The sequence below is a fragment of the Echinops telfairi genome, unplaced genomic scaffold (genome assembly GCF_000313985.2).
Source record: "Echinops telfairi isolate 266 unplaced genomic scaffold, ASM31398v2 ScPeMD7_57;HRSCAF=196, whole genome shotgun sequence".
NCBI classification, from domain to species: domain Eukaryota; kingdom Metazoa; phylum Chordata; class Mammalia; order Afrosoricida; family Tenrecidae; genus Echinops; species Echinops telfairi.
In genome coordinates, this window is record NW_022103955.1 from 1,181,413 (window position 1) to 1,202,083 (window position 20,671).

Genomic DNA, 20,671 nt, shown 5'->3' on the forward strand with positions numbered 1-20,671 from the left:
TTAAAGAACTAGAGCAATGTTGTATGTTTCCTTGGTGCTATACTGCACCCTGACTGACTCATGCCTTCCTTGTGATCCTTCTGTGAGGGGATGTCCAACTGTCTACAGATGGGCTTTGGGTCTCCACTCCGCTCTCCTTCGTTCTCATTGATATGATTGTTTGTTTTGGGTCTTCTGATGCCTGAGACCTGATCCTCTTGACACCTCGTGATCACACAGGCTGGTGTGCTTCTTCCATGTGGGCTTTGTTGCTTCCCAGCTAGATGACCGCATGGGCATCATCAGCTTTCTTCGCCACATTTGCTTATGCACCCATTTTGTCTTTAGTGATCGTGTCTGTCGGGAAGGTGAACATCACAGAATGCCAGGTTATTATAACAAAGTGTTCTTGCGTTGAGGGAGTACTTGAGTAGAGGCCCAATGTCCGTCTGCTACCTTAATATTTAACATATAAATATATGTACACGGTGTAAGATATGAAAATAATAATTTATAATTTATCAAGGGGTCACAAGGGTAGGAGGGGAGGGAGGGGAAAAAAGGAGCTGATACCAAGGATTCAAATAGAAAGTAAATATATAGAAAATGATGATGGCAACATGTACAAATATGCTTGATACAATTGCTGTATGGAATGTCATAACAGCTTTAAGAGCTGCGCCCTCAATAAAACTCCCTCTTGGCTAGATAGACTGCACTTGGTCAAACTCTACCAGGCATTCTACACCCTCCGCGCCATGAATTTTAGATCACTCTTGTTCCCTAGTCCCTGCGTTTGTTAGTTACCCGCTTCCTATCCCCCACCTCCCCCTCTCCCATGTCTCCCTGGAACCACTGGTCGCATTGTTTTCTCCTCGGGATTGAGAAAAACCTTTTAAATGGAGTTTTATACAACAGAAACTTCTCAGCAGTCAAAATTTAGGCTGTAAAAAAATACATGCAAAACATATTTCTCTGGAAGCAAGTTTGAACAAACCATCAAACGACACAAGTGCAGAATGAAAACAGCATTTCGATTCCATCAAAAGCCTTCATCATAAAAGGCATAAAAGTCATCTAACTTCATTAAGCACTGTTCACTTTTAAACAGGAGGTGACAAAAAACATTGCCCCCAAACAACATCCCAACTCTACAGTGTTTCAGGACGTCTTCAACTCTATGCTCTCACAACGGCGAAGAGGGTCCGAGGGAGCACGGAGCATGACGACAATAGGGAGAAGGTAACCGTCTCCTATAAATCTGATCCCAGTCCTGAATGGTTCTCCACCCCTCTCCTCTGCATCATCTCCTATAGCAGTTCTCCTCTTCAGAGGCTTGATCGTCTCCTTTTACAGCAATCCCGATGGTGTGAAGTGCCACTGGGTAGGTCTCCCATGTAAATTCCAGGTACTGGGGTATGTGGTCTTTTTATTAAGGAGAATCAACTCTGATCCTATGCCATCACGCTCCATTCCATGGGCACTCTCCATAACTTGCCTGAAATCAAGGCAAATCCTGGTGAATGCCTACACTGCTTGTCATATGCAAAAGATACATCCACAATGGGGTCATATTTAGGCAACATTTCTTTTCGATTTCTTTCTGTGGTGTATAAATTCAATCCAAATATCCCAAGGCAACAGTTGGGATCAAGATTTGCCCAATTCCCAATATGACACCCATGAGAAGACAAGGAAGAAGACTGTGGTGGTGCCAACTGCAATAATTTCGATGGTAAGACCTACAGGACTAAGGAACAGGACCAAGATTTTGTATACTGCCTTTGAGAACTTCTGGATTTAGACCTACTTTCAGATCTGGACCTAGACTTTAATCTGGAACCCTGGAATCTTCCTTGGAGCAAGACCTTGCAGGGGTATGCCTTGCAGATTGCTCAGATCCACAAGTACTTCCACTTTTGGAAGAAGAATGGGATTTCTGCTCGCTGTAGTTTTGCTTGCCACTGTTGCTCGTGACCCGTCTGCAGTTGCAGCTTGAAGCACTTTGCCTGTAGCTGTCAACATGTGGAAGGCAGTGGTCAGAGCTGCTCAGACACGAAGCACCCCACACTGCCTCCTCACAGGCTCAACCCTAAACATGACTTTTTTTTATCATTATATAACTGAGGAAAGCTTATCTTTATGTTTTTCTTATCCAATTTTATTTTATTCATTTTGATAATGCTAATAAGCAAATCTTTTGGACCAAGGGTCCCTGCGTATACAGAACCTGCTAAACTCAGGAGACAGAGAAAGCTGCAACCTAAAAACAGTCCAAGATGGATAGGAGCACAGCGAGGACACGAGTGGCAGTGGCTCAAGACAGTCAGAACCAGGAGACTAGTGCAAGGTGGCTGTGGGAGGCTTCCTGATCCATGGAGAGAGCAAGCTAAGTGCTATTGACTGAGAGGCTTGCTGATAAGTGTATATTTTTGGCCTTTGGGCACTTGTAGGTAAAGCTATAACTCTTACCCAAGCAGGGTAGATGCCAGGCTGTGTGAGATCCAACAGCAGAGGTCCAAGAAGTACAACTTACTGGGTTCCAAGGTTTAGAAGAAGCTGAATGTTATCCTGTTTAGAAGCTGCCCTCATTGATAAACTATGCTGACTTGTATCTCATTACTTCCAAGTCAATCCCAGTCTTGAATTGTAGCCTGTAGTCCTGACAAACCACATAACCCAAATAAGGTCTGTGAGTTCTGTGGCTCTTGCAACAATTTATTTAACCTAGAAGAGAAGTGGAGAATGCTGTGGGAAGAACAGGTAGTGTCAGAGATGTTTGATTTCAAGATTCAATTTGGGGTGATGGTGATTGTCTTCCTCCTGAAGTTAGATGAAGTTTGATGCATTACAACCCCTCATGTAATAATTCTTTCCATTCCCAGCTGAGAAACACTAATAAACTTTTATCTGTATGCATTTCCTGTTCTAGATGGTTCATGTAAGTGCAATCATCAATTATTTGTCCATTTGAGTCTGGCTTCTTTCATGCAGCATGTTTTCAAGGTTCAAACACTTAGCAGATATACTACAACTTTCTTTGAACCGTTGAGTAACTTTCCATTGTAGTTACACTACATTTTGCTTATCCATTCATCAGCTGATAAACATTTAGGGTGTTGTCACTTGTTGGCTGTTGGGAACAATGCAGCAATGAACACTGGTATCCTTAAGTCTTGCAGGGTGAAAATGTTTGGTCATGGTGAAGGCACTTCCTTAGGAGACCTGGTAGCAGGGTTGGGCTGCTAACCACAAGGTCAGCAGAGAAAGATGCAGTCTTGGAAACCCAGTGGCAGTACAACTCTGCCCTGTAAGTGCTGGAATCCATTTGATGGCGGTGAGCTTGGTTTCCTGCTTTGAAGGTTTTCTTATGACGGTGTAGTGGATTAAATGTCGGGCTGCGAACTGAAATGTTGGCAGTTCGAACGGACCAGCCGCTCTACAGGAGGAAAACAGGGCAGTTTGTGTTTATAAAGATTTACAGGGGGTTTATGAGCTGGGCCCGATTTGAAGGCAGAGGATCACTCGATGTTTACCGTATATACTTCAGAATAAGTCAACCCAAATATCAGCTGAGGCACCTAATTTTACCACAAAAACTGCATTAAAAATGTGCTGAAAAACTCAGCTTATTCACGAGTATATGCAGTAACTTTTTAAGAAAACAGCAAACAATTTCCCACAGTACTTATACTATTTTATGTTCCCTCCAGCAACAATTATGGGCTCCAATTTTTTCCCACATCCGTGAGATATATAGATTAAAAACCAAGTTTTCATCATGTTGCTTTATATGCTTCTCAGTTATGGCAAACTTTAATTTCAACAATATTTTTCATACAATTTTCAGAGTTAAGAAAAATGAGCGAATGAGAAGCTGGCTAACTTTGAGAAGCAATGACAAATTGCTTCTCGCCTGTCCCACAACCCAGTCAGTACACCTTGGGGCTCTGGTGCGGCATGTCTCGGGAACACACGGTGTCATCCCGGGGACTCGATGTAACACTTTCATGTCAGGTGATGACCCCAAGGCAAGTGAGAGGCATTATAAATAGTAACATTTTGAAGCCACCAAGACAATGCCAAAAGGCATGTTTGTAAACTTAGGAGGCTGTGAGGTAGCCTTCCTTCTGAGGAAGAAAAACAAGATGCATAAATAGAAGAAGCCATGAGACAACAAAGCTGATCTCTCACCCCAGAAATAACTTCAAATGTCATCGAAGAGAGCTGGCGAATTCAAATTCATCTCCAGTTCTGGAGAATGGATTTGCTTTTTGCAATCAAACAACACTCTGAAGGGGCCTTGGAATGCGAGCACGTTTGAGCACACACAGCATTACTGGACAGGGCGCCTCACTCACGCACGCATTCACACAGGAAACAACATAAAAGTGACAAAGAAACAGCCTGAGAGATTTTCTATATCCTATTAACAAGGCAAGCTCAATGACAAAGCATTGTCTGCATGATACAAAGTTAGGATTTCACTAGCAGAAAACTGCATTGGTAGCAATTTACAAACCTAATTCTTATTTTGTTATATGATCTGTTCTTGTTTAATTTAGTTTCCGATTAAAAACTTGTCATAATATCAGCTACTTTACTGACAATAACTGGCAGATAAGACCTCTCTTGAAACTTGCTTAAAAAAAAAAAATCCCTCAAAACAGCCTGCATGAATAATTTTTGTTTGAGTACACAGGTCTCTACTAAGGGTTGTTCAGAGTCTGCGCACATCAGATGCTCTTTTTCAATCCATTTTCGTAACTTTCCCCGATCCTAGCAGTCCTACACTAAGACTATTTTCCATAGTGAAGTTCCATAAAAAATTACAGAATAGATATCCATATTCAAACAAAAAATATGCAGTAATGTTACTGCTCCATGATTGTAAATATGTTGCTATTTTTAATTACTAGCATTAACAATGTGTTTAGACAAAATGAAGATGATGTTGTTTGTAGATTAACTAATAACATCATTAACAACAGAAAAATAGCCACCCAGTGGTTTGTTTGTTTTTTTTTTTGGGGGGGGGGGAGGAAGGAATGGGACCAGTGGCTATTTTTAAAATTTCATAAACAAAATAAAACAAAACAAAACCCAGTGCCTTAAAATTGTCCTGTCTTATAAAAAGAAAACCCACAGATTGGGGGAAAAGATATGTGGCAATGATATATCAGATAATCTAAAAAAAAAAAAAAAAACTATAGAAAACTACAAAACCTTAATAAATAATCTAATTCAAAAATTAGGGATATATGAGTAGACAATTCACTAAAAGTGGCATCCAGGGGCCCAATAATCATATGAAGAAATACTCAAAATCACTAGCTATAAGAGAAAAAAAATTAAAATGATATTCTACCTCAAACTGAAAGCAAAATTAAAAACAAATACAACACAAAAAACCCAAAACAGGAAATATGAAATACTGGAGAGGATGCGGAGGGGCCCTTGAAACCAACGGTTAGGAATCGAAAGGGGCAAGGTAGGGTGGAGACTTCATTTCTACACCATTGAAATCCCAGTTTCTTGCAAGCATCTGGAGTAAACAGAGTAAGCAGTCTAGAGACAGTGCTTGCTCTCAAAAAGTTCAACCACACGTATACACTGGACAGCAGGGAGCCTTTCTTTGTTGCTCTTAGACTGGCGCCTCCTTATCAGCCTAGAAAACATTCAGACGTGCTAGAGATTTCCCACAGGAAGCCTCTTCCTCATCCATCCTCCCAGTTCTTGGACTAGGATTCTCCCACAGCCTTATCATATGGTTCCTCCATTGTCTGTCAGACAATCCTTTCTTCCCTCCCCCAATAAGGCTGTGATGTGTGCACCCTCTTTAGCTCCCTAAGGCTTAGGACATTACCTTGCCCACAAAATCAACTCAATAAATGTCTGAGGAGGGGAAACTGCCCTTCCTTCCACCTAGTGCTATACAAATAGAGAGAAATTAAGGCAAATACACAAGTAGCAGAAAGGAAGGCAGAATTTCCCTAGCACAGTCCAAGGGACAGAGCAGTTACTGCAGGGGTGCGCAGCACACACAGCACTCTAGATACAGAGCACTTATATGCCCACCTTGCATGCAACACATATTCAATGACTACACTTGGAGGTCAGCTGCTTAGAGTTTTCTCCAGTGAGCTTCCAGCCTCACAAACATGCTAAATGTTCAACACGAAAGGCAGTCCAATCTCCACACAATTTCCTGACTATGGGTGGCGCAATTCCTCTGCTGGCCTTCATCTAGCTGTTCCAAGCCACAGAAACTAATGTCTGTATCTGAAGAGATCATCCTGTTTCCTGCAGTACCTGTGATACAAGGGGATGCAAAAGCATTTTGAAAATGGAAAATGGGTCACACCTACCCTTTCAGATTATATAGATCAAAATGCAGCTCAACTCTGGCTATCAGGTCTTGTAACAACATCATTTCCACTCTTGTAGGGTTGCCAGTGGTTCTGTGTGTCCTGAGCGTCAAGAGTTGAAGGCCCGATAGCCCTATAATAAGCCCTGATCCTAACAGTTCCAGACTCGAGCCGTACCCAGGAAACGGCAGGGCCCATAAGGAGTTTGAGACCTTTCACATTTAACTTGGAGAACGAAATTGCAGATACGGGTGTTGGTTAAATGAGCCACCAAGGGCTCTCACCTCCTGGCCTCTCATCCTGAAAGATGCTACTCTCTTCACCTCTTTCCTTGGTCCACTTGGGAAGCAAAAGTAGATGCCAAAGGAAGTAGCAGCAGCAGAGACCTGGATGCTTTCCTCTAGCCCACAATTGCACACAAGCACATTTCCATAACACTTTCATTGGTTTAAAATGGAATCAGATAAATATAAATCTGGATATCAAAAAATAACTCAAACTACTGGACGAGCATATCTATTGACGAATGACTGGTCAATAGCACTTGTTTTTTCTATCAAGGAAGTAAATCTTTCATCTCTATAATTTCTTCCCAAGAAGTCAGATTAAGTGGAAAGGCTATTTGCCTTTCCCTTCCCAGTATCTCAAACACTCTATAGAATTTTGAAAAGGTTTGTTTTCCATTTTGTATTGCAGGAAAAAAGGAAATCTATGTTTAAGTGACATTCCCTACACATACCCCTTACAATGAATTATCACTGTCAGTTTATTTTCTCAGCAAGTGAAATGATTACTCTAGTGACAATAGTTTAAGCAGAACTTTTATCAATTCAATAGACATCCTACTCAATGCATTTTAAGGACGCTTTTAGAAAGGGCACAGTGACAGGCTACAGTGTCTATGCACTGATCTTGGAGTGCGCTATTTGGGTCAGTGTCCTCTTTTGTGACCTGAATTTTCCTTTGATAAAAATACTGATCACTAACATTTGCCCTGTGAGGTGGGGCCTGCTGTCCCCATTTATCAGAGAAAGGTGCAGGGATGGAGAGAACAGGGTGGTTTGCTAATACATATACATATTTTAGCTGAGTATCAGAACCTAGATTAAAATATATATCACATCCCACACTGAAAGGCTGTTATTAGAGAAGTCAGATGTGAAGAGGGGGAGATGGTAGACACGCAGAACTTTCTGAAAATAGACTAGGACCACCAAAACCAGGCATTTCAAAAACAAGGCTTCGATTGGACACTTTATTTTCTTTGTATTTGTCCTTCATATATTTTAGTGATAGAAATTAGCACAGCTCATGCGGATAAGATTTCTGAGTCTCCTTTTAGACAAGCTATTTCGAAAACGTTGTGTTTCTTTTATAATTTCTTTCCAAAAGAAGTTGCAAAACAACCACAAACAAAAGCGTCTTTTTTCACATTCCTTTCCCGCAGAAAGCAACATTTTAAAAAGGACACAAAAGATGGTCACACTTATCCTGAACGAAGAGTTCTTAGGGCCCATCCCCTAAGAACTCTGAAAGAAAAGAATTTTGAGTATTTTCAGTGAGTTGAGTAAGAAAAATAAATTGAGAGCTATGCCAAAGTCACATATATAGGGACAAATAGAACATTAGAATGTCTTAATTGAATGTGAAGCTAGACTTCTGCCTGTATCACAGCCGACTTACCCGAGAAGAGCAAAGACAACACAAATTCCTCTTATAGACCCAGGAAGCACCCTGATCTCAGAAGCTGTATTCTACCTGACGTGTGACATGAAGCTAAGCACTGCACCTGGTAAAGTAGTTTGGTAGTTGAAGAAATAGGCACCGTTGAATCAGTAAACTTGTGATGGTTATATTTTATGCCAACTTGTTGTACCTGGGTGAACGTAGGGGTGGAACCCAATAGATCAGTCAGGTCACAGCATTAGGTCGCTTCCTTGACAGTGTGGCCCTCAACTACCTAAGCCAGGATTAGCCTCTAGCTCACATCTGACCTAGACTTGGATTGGGTTGGACTTTTGTGTAACTTGGATTGGGTTACACTTCTCTGTGTAACCCATTTCTTGATATAAATCTTTTTCTACCCACATGTGTGGCAGTTACATAATCTGTCAACTTGAGTGAGGGGGTGGAGCCTATCTAGCCTGTCAATCAGGTCACAGCTTGATGACCTCATTTGGAGGTGCAATGGAGACCAATAGCTCACCAGGGGTCAGACCCAGTCTCGTTGCCTTCCCTTTCCTGCTGTTGAGACACTCAGAGCTGAAGGAGACATGTGGAGACCTGCGCCAGCATTGAGATGCTTCCACTGCCACTGGATCCACAAGAATGTGTTTCTCTAATCTACCCAGACTAACACAATATGCAAGCATCACCAGTTTTGCTTCTCTAGAGAACCCTATTTAATATACCACCACTTTAACATATTAAAAATAATTTTAAAATATTCATCAAATGTCCTCGTTGAATAGGTTTGGCCTCTGTTCTTTGTTCCATGTTTGACATTCTCTCACCAGCAAACAGTGACCACCCTATGCCATCTCTGCTCTCGTAACACATACAGGCACAAGGAGAGCCTCATAATGATGGGAACACACATACACCACCACCACCTGCATCAAGTGAGACAGAGTAAGAAAACAGTGCAACAAGGTCACTCCTATCAACGAAGAAGGCAGAAGGGGGCAGGAAGGGGGCTCAAGGGTGTCCACCACTTCCGACTCCTTCACCATAGGTTACAGTTCCAAGTTTACACCATCAAGGTATTTCACAGGAAAATGTGTGTCCTCTTTAAAGGCTTTAAGTACAATAGCTTATTTGATCCCCTAATAATCCAATGAGGTAAGTGCTATCACTGTGTCAATTTTACAGATGAAAAAACAAAAATATCTGAGGTTGAGAGAGGTTAGCAGTTTGCCCAAGGTTACCAAGCCTGCAGGTAGGATACCATACAGTAGAACCAGGGCAGTCTGGGTCCTTGACTTCCGCTGCTACTTCAAAGACAAATTAGAAAAGGAGAAGGATGGAAAGAAGAAACATATTTAATGTTAAAATGAATTTTGTGTTACTAGGAAAAGCTTATAAAATAATTCCTCAAAATAAGATTAAGGCAGGGGATGAGGGGAGACGTTAGACAGGGCAAGGTATGACAAAACAACAATTTATAAACTATCAAGGGCTCATGAGGGAGGGAGGAGCGGGGAGGGAGGGGAAAAATGAGGACCTAATGTCAGGGGTTTAAGTGGACAGAAAATGTTTTGAGAATGAAGTACAAATGCGCTTTACACAATTGATGTGTGTATGGATTGTGATGAGTTGTATGAGCCCCTAATAAAATGTTTAAAAATAAAAATAAGATTAAGGCATTCTGGCTGGGACACACTTGATGGAGAAGCGCCACGTGTCAGCTCCAGTTCTTGGTCACAGGAGGACGGGGGAAATCTGCAGAGAATATTATTTACTAACATGCAGATGGATCCAACATTTAGTGACTATCCATGGCATTTTACCTGGGTCATGTGTTTACATTTTGCTATCTCATGTTCACCTGTGTATATTTCAGGATCTATCACTGAGACCTTTTAAAAGTACTGCAGAGTTTCTTGTAGCTCTAAAGAATAAGGATTTTGGTTCCTGTGAGTCCCTCACAGCACCTCAGAGTTTCTGCATCTTAGGAGTAAGTGATCAGAAGGGAACAAACTGGCATTTCTACTGCCTTTACTAGTCAGGTATATACGATACTTCATCCCAGTTCCATGAAATAGGACAATGCTCATCCACTTTAATGATTCTTATTTTAACGAATGAGGTAACCAAGGTTAAGTAGCTTGCTTAAAACACACTGATAGCTTGTAGAGGAGGTAGGATTAAAATCTAGGATTTTTTTGTCCAACTCCAAAATTCATACCCTTTCCGTGTGTGTGTGTGTGTGTGTGTGTGTGTGTGTGTGTGATTTTTTTTAAGGAAAAAAATTTTAAGTAAAAGTTTGATTGTAGTCAGGTGTGTTATTCTCAACAAGAAGGTGGCAGGGTTCTACCACCCACCAGGCGTGGAGTGGAAGAGATTGCATGTGAAAAGAAGTAACATAACCACCACAACAATGAAAGGAGCACTATCCCAGGAGAGATTTATTCATTCAGCAGAGAGTACTGGTGGCGTGGGGAGCTAACTGTTGGGCTGATAACTAGCCAATCGCAATCCAGACCTACCAGCAATTCTGCAGGAGAAAGATGACGCTGTCTGCAACTATAAAAATTTAACCTTGGAAACCCTCATGAATCATTCTTCTCTGAACTACTAGGCACTGCAATGGACTCGCTAACAGTAGATACGTATAATTTTTTTAGGGGGGGAGGGCAGAGCTTCAGTGCTGTGGGTTAGGTGTTGAACCACAAGGCCGATAGGGCTCCTCATGAGAAAGATGAGGCTGTCTGCTCCTCTAGAGATTCCATCTCTGAAACCACGTATAGGGTCGCTTCGAAACCCACTCAAAGGGAGTAGATGTGTCTTTTGGGTTCCTGCACCTGAGAGTCCTGGGGGCGGGGGTGCTAACTAGAAACTAGAGGCTCAAGCCCACCCAGAGGTACCTAGTGATGCACTTCAGAAGGAAGTAAAAATATAAAATAAAAACCTGTCATTGAAAATCCTAAGGGGTGCAATTCAACGCTGACACACAAGGGGTCTCCATGAGTCAGAACTCCCTCAACAGGAATAAGTTTTGTGTTTTTTAGTTCCTTTGCCTGACCCCTGGCTTAGAGAATCCTGAAACTCCTAGATGGGAGGGGGAAACATTTCATCTGCAAGCTACTTACATTATAACCTTGCCTAACAGAACTGCAGTTACTTTTATTGTTGTATATTTTAAACTAAGGAGAAACTTATACAGCATCAGAAACAGACAGTGGATCTTGTGGGATGTGAAGAGGGTTTTCTGTGAACTAGACTTTGGTTTTAAGGAATAAGAATTTTTAAAGCTGTTTTTAATATACCCACACTCAAATATGGGCACTATTTTTTGCTGGTTGTTCGGTTTTCCAAATGCAGAGATGTAAGACAAAGGGACAAGCGGAGAGTAATCAGTACTTTATTATAACTATCTCCACGACTCACTTCCCCTTCTGAAACGGGCAAGAGCCAGGGAAAGCAGGCATTAGCTTTGTACCCAACTAAATGGCTTGATGCATACTTCCTACATAACACGCTCTCTCAAAATTTATCTGCTGAGTACACAACTATCTTCTTTACAAATTCAAACAAATGCTTAATTAAAATAATGTACAAATACCCAAGGTGGAGAAGTTTGCACTTATTAGTTCTCAAACCCACTGTCTTCTGAACGGTTAAAAAGTATGTTAAAAGACTGCTTCTGCATATTTCAGCCAGGGAAGAAACAGGCAGCCTGAAAGAATCTACATCACTCTTATGCCCACAGCGTGAGTGAAGAAAGCTGAATGCACTTAAGCCTAGGTCTTTAAATCACTTTTCAATCAAGCTAAGCAAGCCAGCCCCAGCTAAATCTGAATACTTTCTTTGATGACAGCTATTTTATTCCACAAATATGCCAAGCATAAGTACAGCAGTTTGCTTTAAATAAACCTACTCAATCTAAAATGTTAACCAAGATGCCTGATCTCCTTGCTTACACATTTCCCTAAGTCATCATGTTACGTCATCTTGGCAGTAGGATCTTTTTGTGCAAGTTACTCTCCAGATGGCGTGAAACTGCACTAGAGGTCTGCAGTGTTTGGCTTTGGGAGTGAAAATCCTGGATGATTATCCCCAATTTTCTTTTAAGTAAAACACTTGAGATTTTCAGTCATGGTTTGGAAGACTGCATATCAAAATAGAAGATCAAAATAAAATACACTTTTGAAATTAATTCAACAGTAGCTGCTCATGTTGGTTTCCTAGCAAAAATTCCAACAAGTTTCTCAAATAAAATACAAATGGCCAATTATCCCTTGACAGCCATGGCACAAGTCATGCCCCTTTTAACATTTGAAGCCAGACCTACTGTTAGCAGTTTCTGCAAGTGTTAAGGCTCATCTATTTCTTAAATCTCAAATGTTGTCTCCAACTCAACCATTGTCCCTGAGTAAATGGAGTCCACTAATCCCAAGCTTCCCCAGTACTTGCTGTCTCCACCTCTGTACCCCACCCTTGTCTAAATACCTGCTGCAAAAGGGAAAGCCAGGCAGTGAGAACACCAGCGCCGCCAGGCTAGTAATTAAGTTAACACAGGACATCTGCACAGTACTATCAACTTCTAGAACCAGTTATTCTCAGGACCTTGGTAGCATAATAGTTACATTTTGGGTTACTAACTGCAATCTAAACAGTTCAAAACCACCAGCTGCTCTGGGGGACAAAGACAAGACTTTCTACTCCCATAAGGATTTAACCATCTTGGCAACTCAAAGGCAATTCTACCTCAAGGGTGTAGAATCAGCATTGACTTGAAGGCCATGAATCTTTTGAGTTGAGTGACTTAGTGGGCTGCTGACAAGATGAAGCTGGTGAAGGATGAGGGCTTCTACTCCGGTAAGGAGGTACCGTCTCAGACACAGCAACAGTTCTACTATGCCCTATAGTGTTGCTATAACGTAACAACTAGCCTGGCACCTGGGTTCTCGCCTGTAAGTCAGAGTTAACTCCACGGGAGTGTGTGAGCTGCAACATTTAAAAAAGCAAAAACAAAGGGTGAACAGTAAACCTCTCAGAACTAAATTTAAAGAATATCTACACGCAAACACATAATTTCTACACAAATCGTTCAGTGACACTGGTTACATTCTTCACAATGTGTACACATTTCCAGTATTTCCATTCTGGTTGTTTAGTTTCCATGACTCTAGTTTCCCTGCCCTCTTACATTCTCATCTTTTTTGGGGGGGGGGGGATTATTTTTTACTTAAATAATTTGTTGCTCTAAAAATAGTAAAAGACTTTTTTTGTTCAAAATATTTGGGCAATACTACATCAGAATATAAGATTATAAGTTATAGTACAAATAAAACACATAACAAAAAGTGGAAGCAAAACAACTATTTCAAAAAGAAAAACAATCATATTAAATATGAAATAAAAGCCTACACATAAAACAAAACTAGTAAAAAGACTGACTTCTATTTAGACAGAGAAAGTTGTTTAAGAGTTCTAATTTAACATTTCAGTTATTTTATTATTTTTTTATTGGAGGCTCATACAACTCTATCACAATCCATACATACATACATCAATTGTATAAAGCACATTTGTACATTCGTTACCCTCATCATTCTCAAAACATTTGTTCTCCACTTAAGCCCCTGGCATCAGCTCATTTTTCCCCTTCCTTGCCATGCTCCCCCTCCCTCATGAACCCTTGATAATTTATAAATTATTATTTTGTCATAAATCTTACACTGTCCGACGTCTTCCTTCACCCACTTTTCTGTTGTCCGTCCCCGAGGGAAGGGGTTAAATGTAGATCCTTGAGATCGGTTCCCCCTTTCTACCCCACCTTCCTCCACCCTCCCGGTATCGCCACTGGTCCTGAAGGGATATCTGTCCTGGATGCCCTGTGCTTCCAGTTCCTATCTGTACCAGTGTGCATCCTCTGGTCCAGCCAGATTTGTAAGGTAGAATTGGGATCATTCATGATAGTGTGTGTGTGGGGTGGGGTGGGGGTGGGGGAGGAAGAGGACGCATTTAGGAACTAGAGGCAAGTTGTATATTTCACCGTTGCTACACTGCACCCTGACTGGCTCATCTGCTCCCCCCGACCCTTCCATAAAGTAATTGTTAACTGCTTGGTAAATCTGAAAAACTTAAAAAAGCAAAAAGAACCCCTATCTTTTACTGGCATATACGTCACATATCAAACGATTTAATTGTCCAATTATATTAAGAAGATCTGTGTAATCACCATGATCAAATTCAGAACAGGTTTTCTTTGTACTCATGTTGTTAGCGCCTCATCATTTCCACCCCCATCTCCCCCAGCAGTGACTGTCTCTACTAGATCTACTTATCCTGGATTTCACATACAGAAAAAAATCATATACAACATGAACAGAAAGCAAACAAACAAAAAAATTACCAAACAATCAAAAAGCAAGCAAAAAATATAAGAACTGAAACTTTAAAATGGGTCAAAAGAGATCAAATGATAACCTAACTACATTAGCCATAATTGAGTTTACAATGCTCTTATTCTGACAGCAAGGATATTCACATTCCTGAACTATGGCCAAATAGGACTCACCAGAGGCTCAGGTCACACCAGGATTAGATGTGGAGACTGCTAAATGAACTGGGCTTTGCCTCAAATTCACCTGTAGCAGGTTTGAGGAGTTGACGTACTTCCGTGGACATAAGGCTGAAACACTCTAGTGTGAGAAGCAGATGACTGCTATTCCAAGGTTATGGATTTGGTGACTGCTGGATTTTGGTTTGGATCGCTTGCTTTGAGGAGGCTCAATGAAAGGTGGCCCAGGACTACCCTATATTATTTTAACGCCCCATCTTGCTTTCTGTTAGGCAGGTATGTTTCTGCCTTAGTGAATGAGTGTTATTTATTGAAAGTTTTGCATTATCACCAACTCTCCTTGTTTGTGCGGAGTCTAGCCTGTCATCAGATCACAGCCTAATGGTGTCTCCTTGTGACCTTCTCATAAGGAGGGTCCTGGGAATCTCCTCCTCTCTGCTTTTACCTTCCTGTTTGGAGAGCCACACTGAGACCTGCCGAAGTCCTGTGATGCTTCTATTGCCATTGGATCCATAAGACTTTTCACCCACTGGCCTGTGTTTTTCCTGAATTTTGCATCATTCATATGGCTGTGTGAATCTTAAGAGGGACTTGTGGATAAGTATTGGATTTATGGACATGATCTGGACTGGAAGGTTTGCTCTCTATATAATTACTTCTTGATATTTTTTTAAACATTTTATTAGGGGTTCATACAACTGTTATCGCAATCCATACACACATCAATTGTGTAAAGCGCATTTGTACATCATTCTCAAAACATTTTTCTCCACTTAAACCCCCACATTAGGTCCTCATTTTTCCCCTCCCTCATGAGCCCTTGATAGTTTATAAATTGGTATTTTGTGATATGTTTTATACATGTTTCTGGATATGCTTCTCTATCAATCCAGCTTTACACATTATGTGATATAAATTGCATTAAACATATTGTGAGCCATCACAACCACTGTCAAACTTTCCATCTAATATAAAAATTCACTGCTTCCTAAACAGTGATTCCCCTTTGTTCCTCCCTCCCATACTAGTAACCACTAAAACCTCGTGTCAATACATTTGTCTACTTTAGGTATTTCACACAAATGAAGTCATACATTGCCTTTTTGTGACTGATTTATTTTACCTTGGGGGCACAGTGGGTTACTCGATGCCCTGCTAACCGAAAGGCCAGCAGTTTGAAACCACTAGCTGCTTTTCAGGAGAAAGATGAGGTTTTTTACTCCATCAAAGTTAGTCTCAGAAATCCATAGGGGTAGTTCTATCCTATGCTAGCAGGTCACTATAAGCAGAATTGACTCAATGGCAGTGAGAGTAAATGTTTTCAAAAGTCACCTATAAGATGCATCAGAATCTTCTTTCTCTTCATGGCGGAGCAGGACTCCATGGTACACATATGCATGTACCAGATTGTTTACCTATTCACCTTTGGATGGAAATTTGAGTTTTCACCTTTTGGGCATTGTTAATGAAGCCACAAAGAACACTGGTGTCCATCTGTCTGTCTGTACCTTTGTTTCAAGTCTCTTGAGCACATACCTTTGAGTAGAATTTCTACTATCCCGTACCCCCACCAGCAGTTCCCATTTTTCTATATCCTTACCAATATTTATTATTTTCCTGAAATCTACACCTTTAAATGCTCACTTACCTGCTTATGCTGATTCTAGAGAAATACAAGGCTCTCTACTCCGTAAAAAATTAGTCTCAGAAACTCACCAGGGAGGCAGGTCTACCCTGCCCTACAGGGTTGTAACAAGTTAGAATTGATCTGACAGTAGTTTGGTTTTTTGGCTGTTTTTTTTTTTTTGAGTAGGAGTAGTTACACAGGAGGGAGGGAAAACAAGTTCTCAAGAGCTGCCAGAGAAAGAATTTCTGTAGCCTCCACTTAGAACAGTGGCTCTCAACCTTCCTAATGCCGCGACCCTTTGATACAGTTCCCAGTGTTGTAGTGACCCCCCAACCATAAGATTATTTTTGTTGCTACTTCCTAACTGTAATTTTGTTACTGTTATGAATCAGGCAACCCCCGTGAAAGGGTCGTTCAACCCCCAAAGGGGTCGTGACACACTGGTTGAGAACCACTAACTTAGAAAGTAGTAACATGTAGTTTGCATATAAATATGTACACACAAGCACACACAGAGACTAATGGTAGTTAACATGCTTATGATACAGATGTGAGTTAGTTGTAAATTCTGACACCAACTCTTTTTCTACTGTTGAACTTTTTAAAAGAACTTGTCATATCATGCTAGGCATATCTCACACTAAGTAACTCGATTGCCTCAAAACAAAATCTAATCATTCCTAGACAATTTCCATTAAGTAGGCCAATTATTAAAATAATCTCTTTAGCTTTTCATATAATCTTGCAAATTTTAGATCTTTCAAAACCAAATCAACTTCTGATTTAAATGACAATACAAAAACAATTCATTCACTCTTAACTTTTCAAAACAGTAATAGGTTCATCATATCAAATTTCTAAGATTTCTACTAGATTCTTTTATAGAAACTCCAAGTTATTCTAATTCATTTTAATAAGTCACTTACTGGTGATAGATACCCTCTTCTGGCCTCTCAATTAATTACATGATGCCACCACTTGGATGACCCACCTTTGTGTGGAAATGTTTGAAGTCTCCCAGGCCCCAGAGGTCAAGAGCAGCATGCCCTTGCAAGTTGGGACAGGGCAGGGGACACCAACACTCTGGAAGACTCTCTTTCTCTGGGTGAGCTAATTATGATATGGAGGTGAAACTTGAAAAGCTGGTCTCAGAAGGACCGTACGAGTAAATGGCTCACGCCAAAGTCATTTACTACTACACACCCAGCATCACGTTCAGATAGCATTTATCTAGAGGAACTTGAGGAATGAATTTACCTTCATAACATTCCTCTGAGGAGGGATCCTCTGCCAGCCTTCATGCCAATCCTCAGACTGCTGGCACTTTCTCAGCACTCCATACACATCTCTACTCCTGCCCTTAGCAAGCTGACATCTAGTGCCCACAAGCTCCGGCCCACCTGACAACAGAGATCAGGCCCCATCTGCCATTGCGGTAGTCCCCAGAGGGTGATAGCACACCCCATACAACAAACCTACCTGGAAAGGAAAAGGCAAGGCAGAGGGTTTTGCTTGGTTGGTTGTTTTGGGGGACTATCATAGTAGACAATGATGAAAGAGGTTTTCTTAAGGTGTCTTAATTTATTAATTAAAATGTATTGAACCAAACACTAACGGCTACATATGGAGGAAACAAAAGTCCATCTGCTCAGCAGTAGTGGTGTTAGAAAGCTGTGTGTCTGTGCGTTTGGTTGTGAAGTGGACAAAGGAGTATGCGCAAACCATCTGGTCTTGCTTCTGGGTTTCTTCTCATTTCCACACACTCTATACCAGCGGTTCTCAACCTGTGGGTCGCGACCCCTTTTGGGGGGGGGGTGTTGAAGACCCTTTCACAGAGGTCGCCTTAGACACATATTTGGCAATGGTCTTAGGAACCAAGATACCAATCGATTAGAAACAAATATTTCACAATATATAATTATATATTGTTTTTGTGATTAATCACTATGCTTTATGTTCACTTTGTAACAATGAAAATACATCCTGAATATCAGATATTTACATTACGATTCATAACAGTATCAAAATTACAGTTATGAAGTAGCAAAAAAAAAATTTATGGTTGGGAGTCACCACAATATGACGAACTGTATTAAAGGATCTCGGCATTAGGAAGGTTGAGAAACACTGCCCTATATAATCATGCTGGATTAATTTTACTTTTTTTATGCCAATGCCTTTACCCAGAAGCCTTTACAGTTCCAGATGCCTATAGCCCAGAGTCCCCGTAGCCATATAGTCCTGCAGAATCCATGCCCTATGTCCTCTATTGAACTTTTCTCACAATGTGAGCTGTGCTACTTGAGAAACTTCACTTTGCCTCTTCTCCACTGCTCAAAGCACCCACTCACCCAGGCTCTCACAGTAACCGGCCTTCCTTTCATCCCATAATACTACATTATCTCTCATTTTCATGTACTTAAGTTTAGATCCATGAAAGAGGGACAATTCCAAATTGTTTTTAACCCGACTTTTCTTAGATGAGGAATGAAAATTACAGTTATTAGCTTCATTTGATGATGCAATAATAAAGTGTACTCTATATACTTCAGGATGATATATTTGAAATATAGGTATATTTATACAACTGAATTTTGATATTATGGCCTCAAGGCTAACCTTTTTTAAAGAGAAATAAACTGTACAGAGTACAAATATTTTCACAACCACCTATTTTAATAAAAAAGTATGTAAGGTCTATGAGCTGGAACTGACTCAATGGCATCTGAATATCACCACCACCGAAAAGAATCACAGTCTCAAAGACAAATTAAAAAAAATAAAACAAAAGTTCGAGGTTTAATATTCCAGTGACACTTTAAAATATAGAAATCTTAAATGTAATACTGTGTTGTTACATCACAAACAGTTTATCTCAAAACTGTGAAGCATTATGGAACTCCCTTAGTTACAAAGCAGTCAAGAGTTCTGAATATCAGCAAGTAAAATGTAGTCCGGTTGCCTTCTGAGCACAAGAATGAGAAAATAATTTCCAATCAGACCAGTCAGGGCTCTCCAAACCTTGTATAAGTATACGGAATGATACCTTTGAGTCTGTATTTTAAATCTAAACACCTATTACTGAAAGCAAAACTAGTTACAGTGTTTCTTGGAACTTACCTGGGGAAATCCTTAATCGTTATTACTGAAATGAATGCCCTTTACTTCGACAAGCCATCCCACTGGGGCACCCCCTTAGTTTCAAGTTTTTTTTCCATAGAAACTGTTAGTTATAACGACCTAAAAAAACCCAAGGTCAAGCCCTGCACACCACACTCCATTAAAAAATTGCTATTGCAGTTTCAGCTTTAGGTCTTGAGGATCCGCTATTTCCTGACCTGGAGGGCTAGTGTTTTCTCATGTCCTACCTTCACTGACCTGGCTAATTACTCACACTCTGGTGAGTACTGCCTACTGTAAATCCAAGACTTTCTACTCCTGTAAAGAGAGTGTCAGAAACCCACAGATGTAGTTCCTTCTCCCGACTGGAAGGCAGTGGGGTGATCTGAAGACCCAGGTCATTGATAGAAGTCCCCCTGCCTCCATGTCTAACTAAAACAAGAATTTCTGGTCTTGTCTTGGTGTTAATAAGGTCCAGAGGTAATTTGTAAACTTGATTATTTCAATTTTCATCAGATGGGTTCAATATTTGGAAATAAGCCCCGTTTTGTGGAAATACTTCCAAGGTAAATCGAGCTGATAAAAACTTACTTGGCCTGGGCATTCTATTTTTACAGCACCGTCTGCTTTCCTGTGGGCACTCCCCTTTTCCTCGGTAAGTAATGTCTGCGGTCAGGAGTTGCCCTGAGTCTACCGGGCTCCACTGGGCAAAGCTTCCCTCGGACCCGAGGGCCAGCCGCATACAAAGATGCCCTACGACCAGCTTCCCAGCCTCCCTTCACCCCTGGGCCCCGGAGGGGAGGGCCACGGGCGCTGGTGCTGGAGAGGATCTGGGACCGAAAGGCTCAAGGGCACGTCGGCGAGAAGACCAGGTGCAAGCCTCCGCTTGCTTTGGGAAAGGTATCCGATATGTCCGCCCCGTCTCCCTCTCCCCGCCCCCCCCCAATTTCACCCCAAGGCCCAAATGCGAGGGTGCCCAGGGACACGCAGCTGGGGACTTGGGCAGAGAGGGCGCCCGGAATCAGGGGGCAGGTCAGGGTGGGGGAAGGGAAGAGCGTCAGTCCTGGGGAGCTGGGAGACAGAGCGCCCAAGGCAAGGGGCCAGGGGCCGTCCAGGAGGGTGGGAAGCCGCGGTCCTGGAGGAACTGTGCGGGCCCAGCGAGCTTGGGAGGTGGCGGCGTCCTTACCCACGGTGGACTTGCAGGCCTCGCAGAAGGTGTCGTCGGTGAAGCGCTCCATCAAGCTGGTCTTGCCCACGCCGCGGGAGCCGATGATGATGACCTGCAGCTTGAAGTCGGCGGGCCGGGGGGTCTGCTTCCTTCGGCGGGCC

General features: G+C 41.6%; 1 protein-coding gene and 1 pseudogene across 1 annotated transcript in view; both read right to left on the reverse strand.

Moving 5' to 3' along the window:
* RAB12 (RAB12, member RAS oncogene family) overlaps positions 1-20,665 on the reverse strand; it is a 39,945-nt gene extending 19,280 nt beyond the window's left edge. Inside the window, exon 1 of the mRNA XM_004703049.3 lies at positions 20,529-20,665. Within this exon, the coding sequence (XP_004703106.2) occupies positions 20,529-20,580 (52 nt within the window). The 5' untranslated portion in view covers positions 20,581-20,665. The remainder of the gene's footprint in view (positions 1-20,528) is intronic.
* LOC105978621 lies at positions 1,166-3,941 on the reverse strand (annotated as a pseudogene).
* Positions 20,666-20,671: the final 6 nt, after the last annotated feature.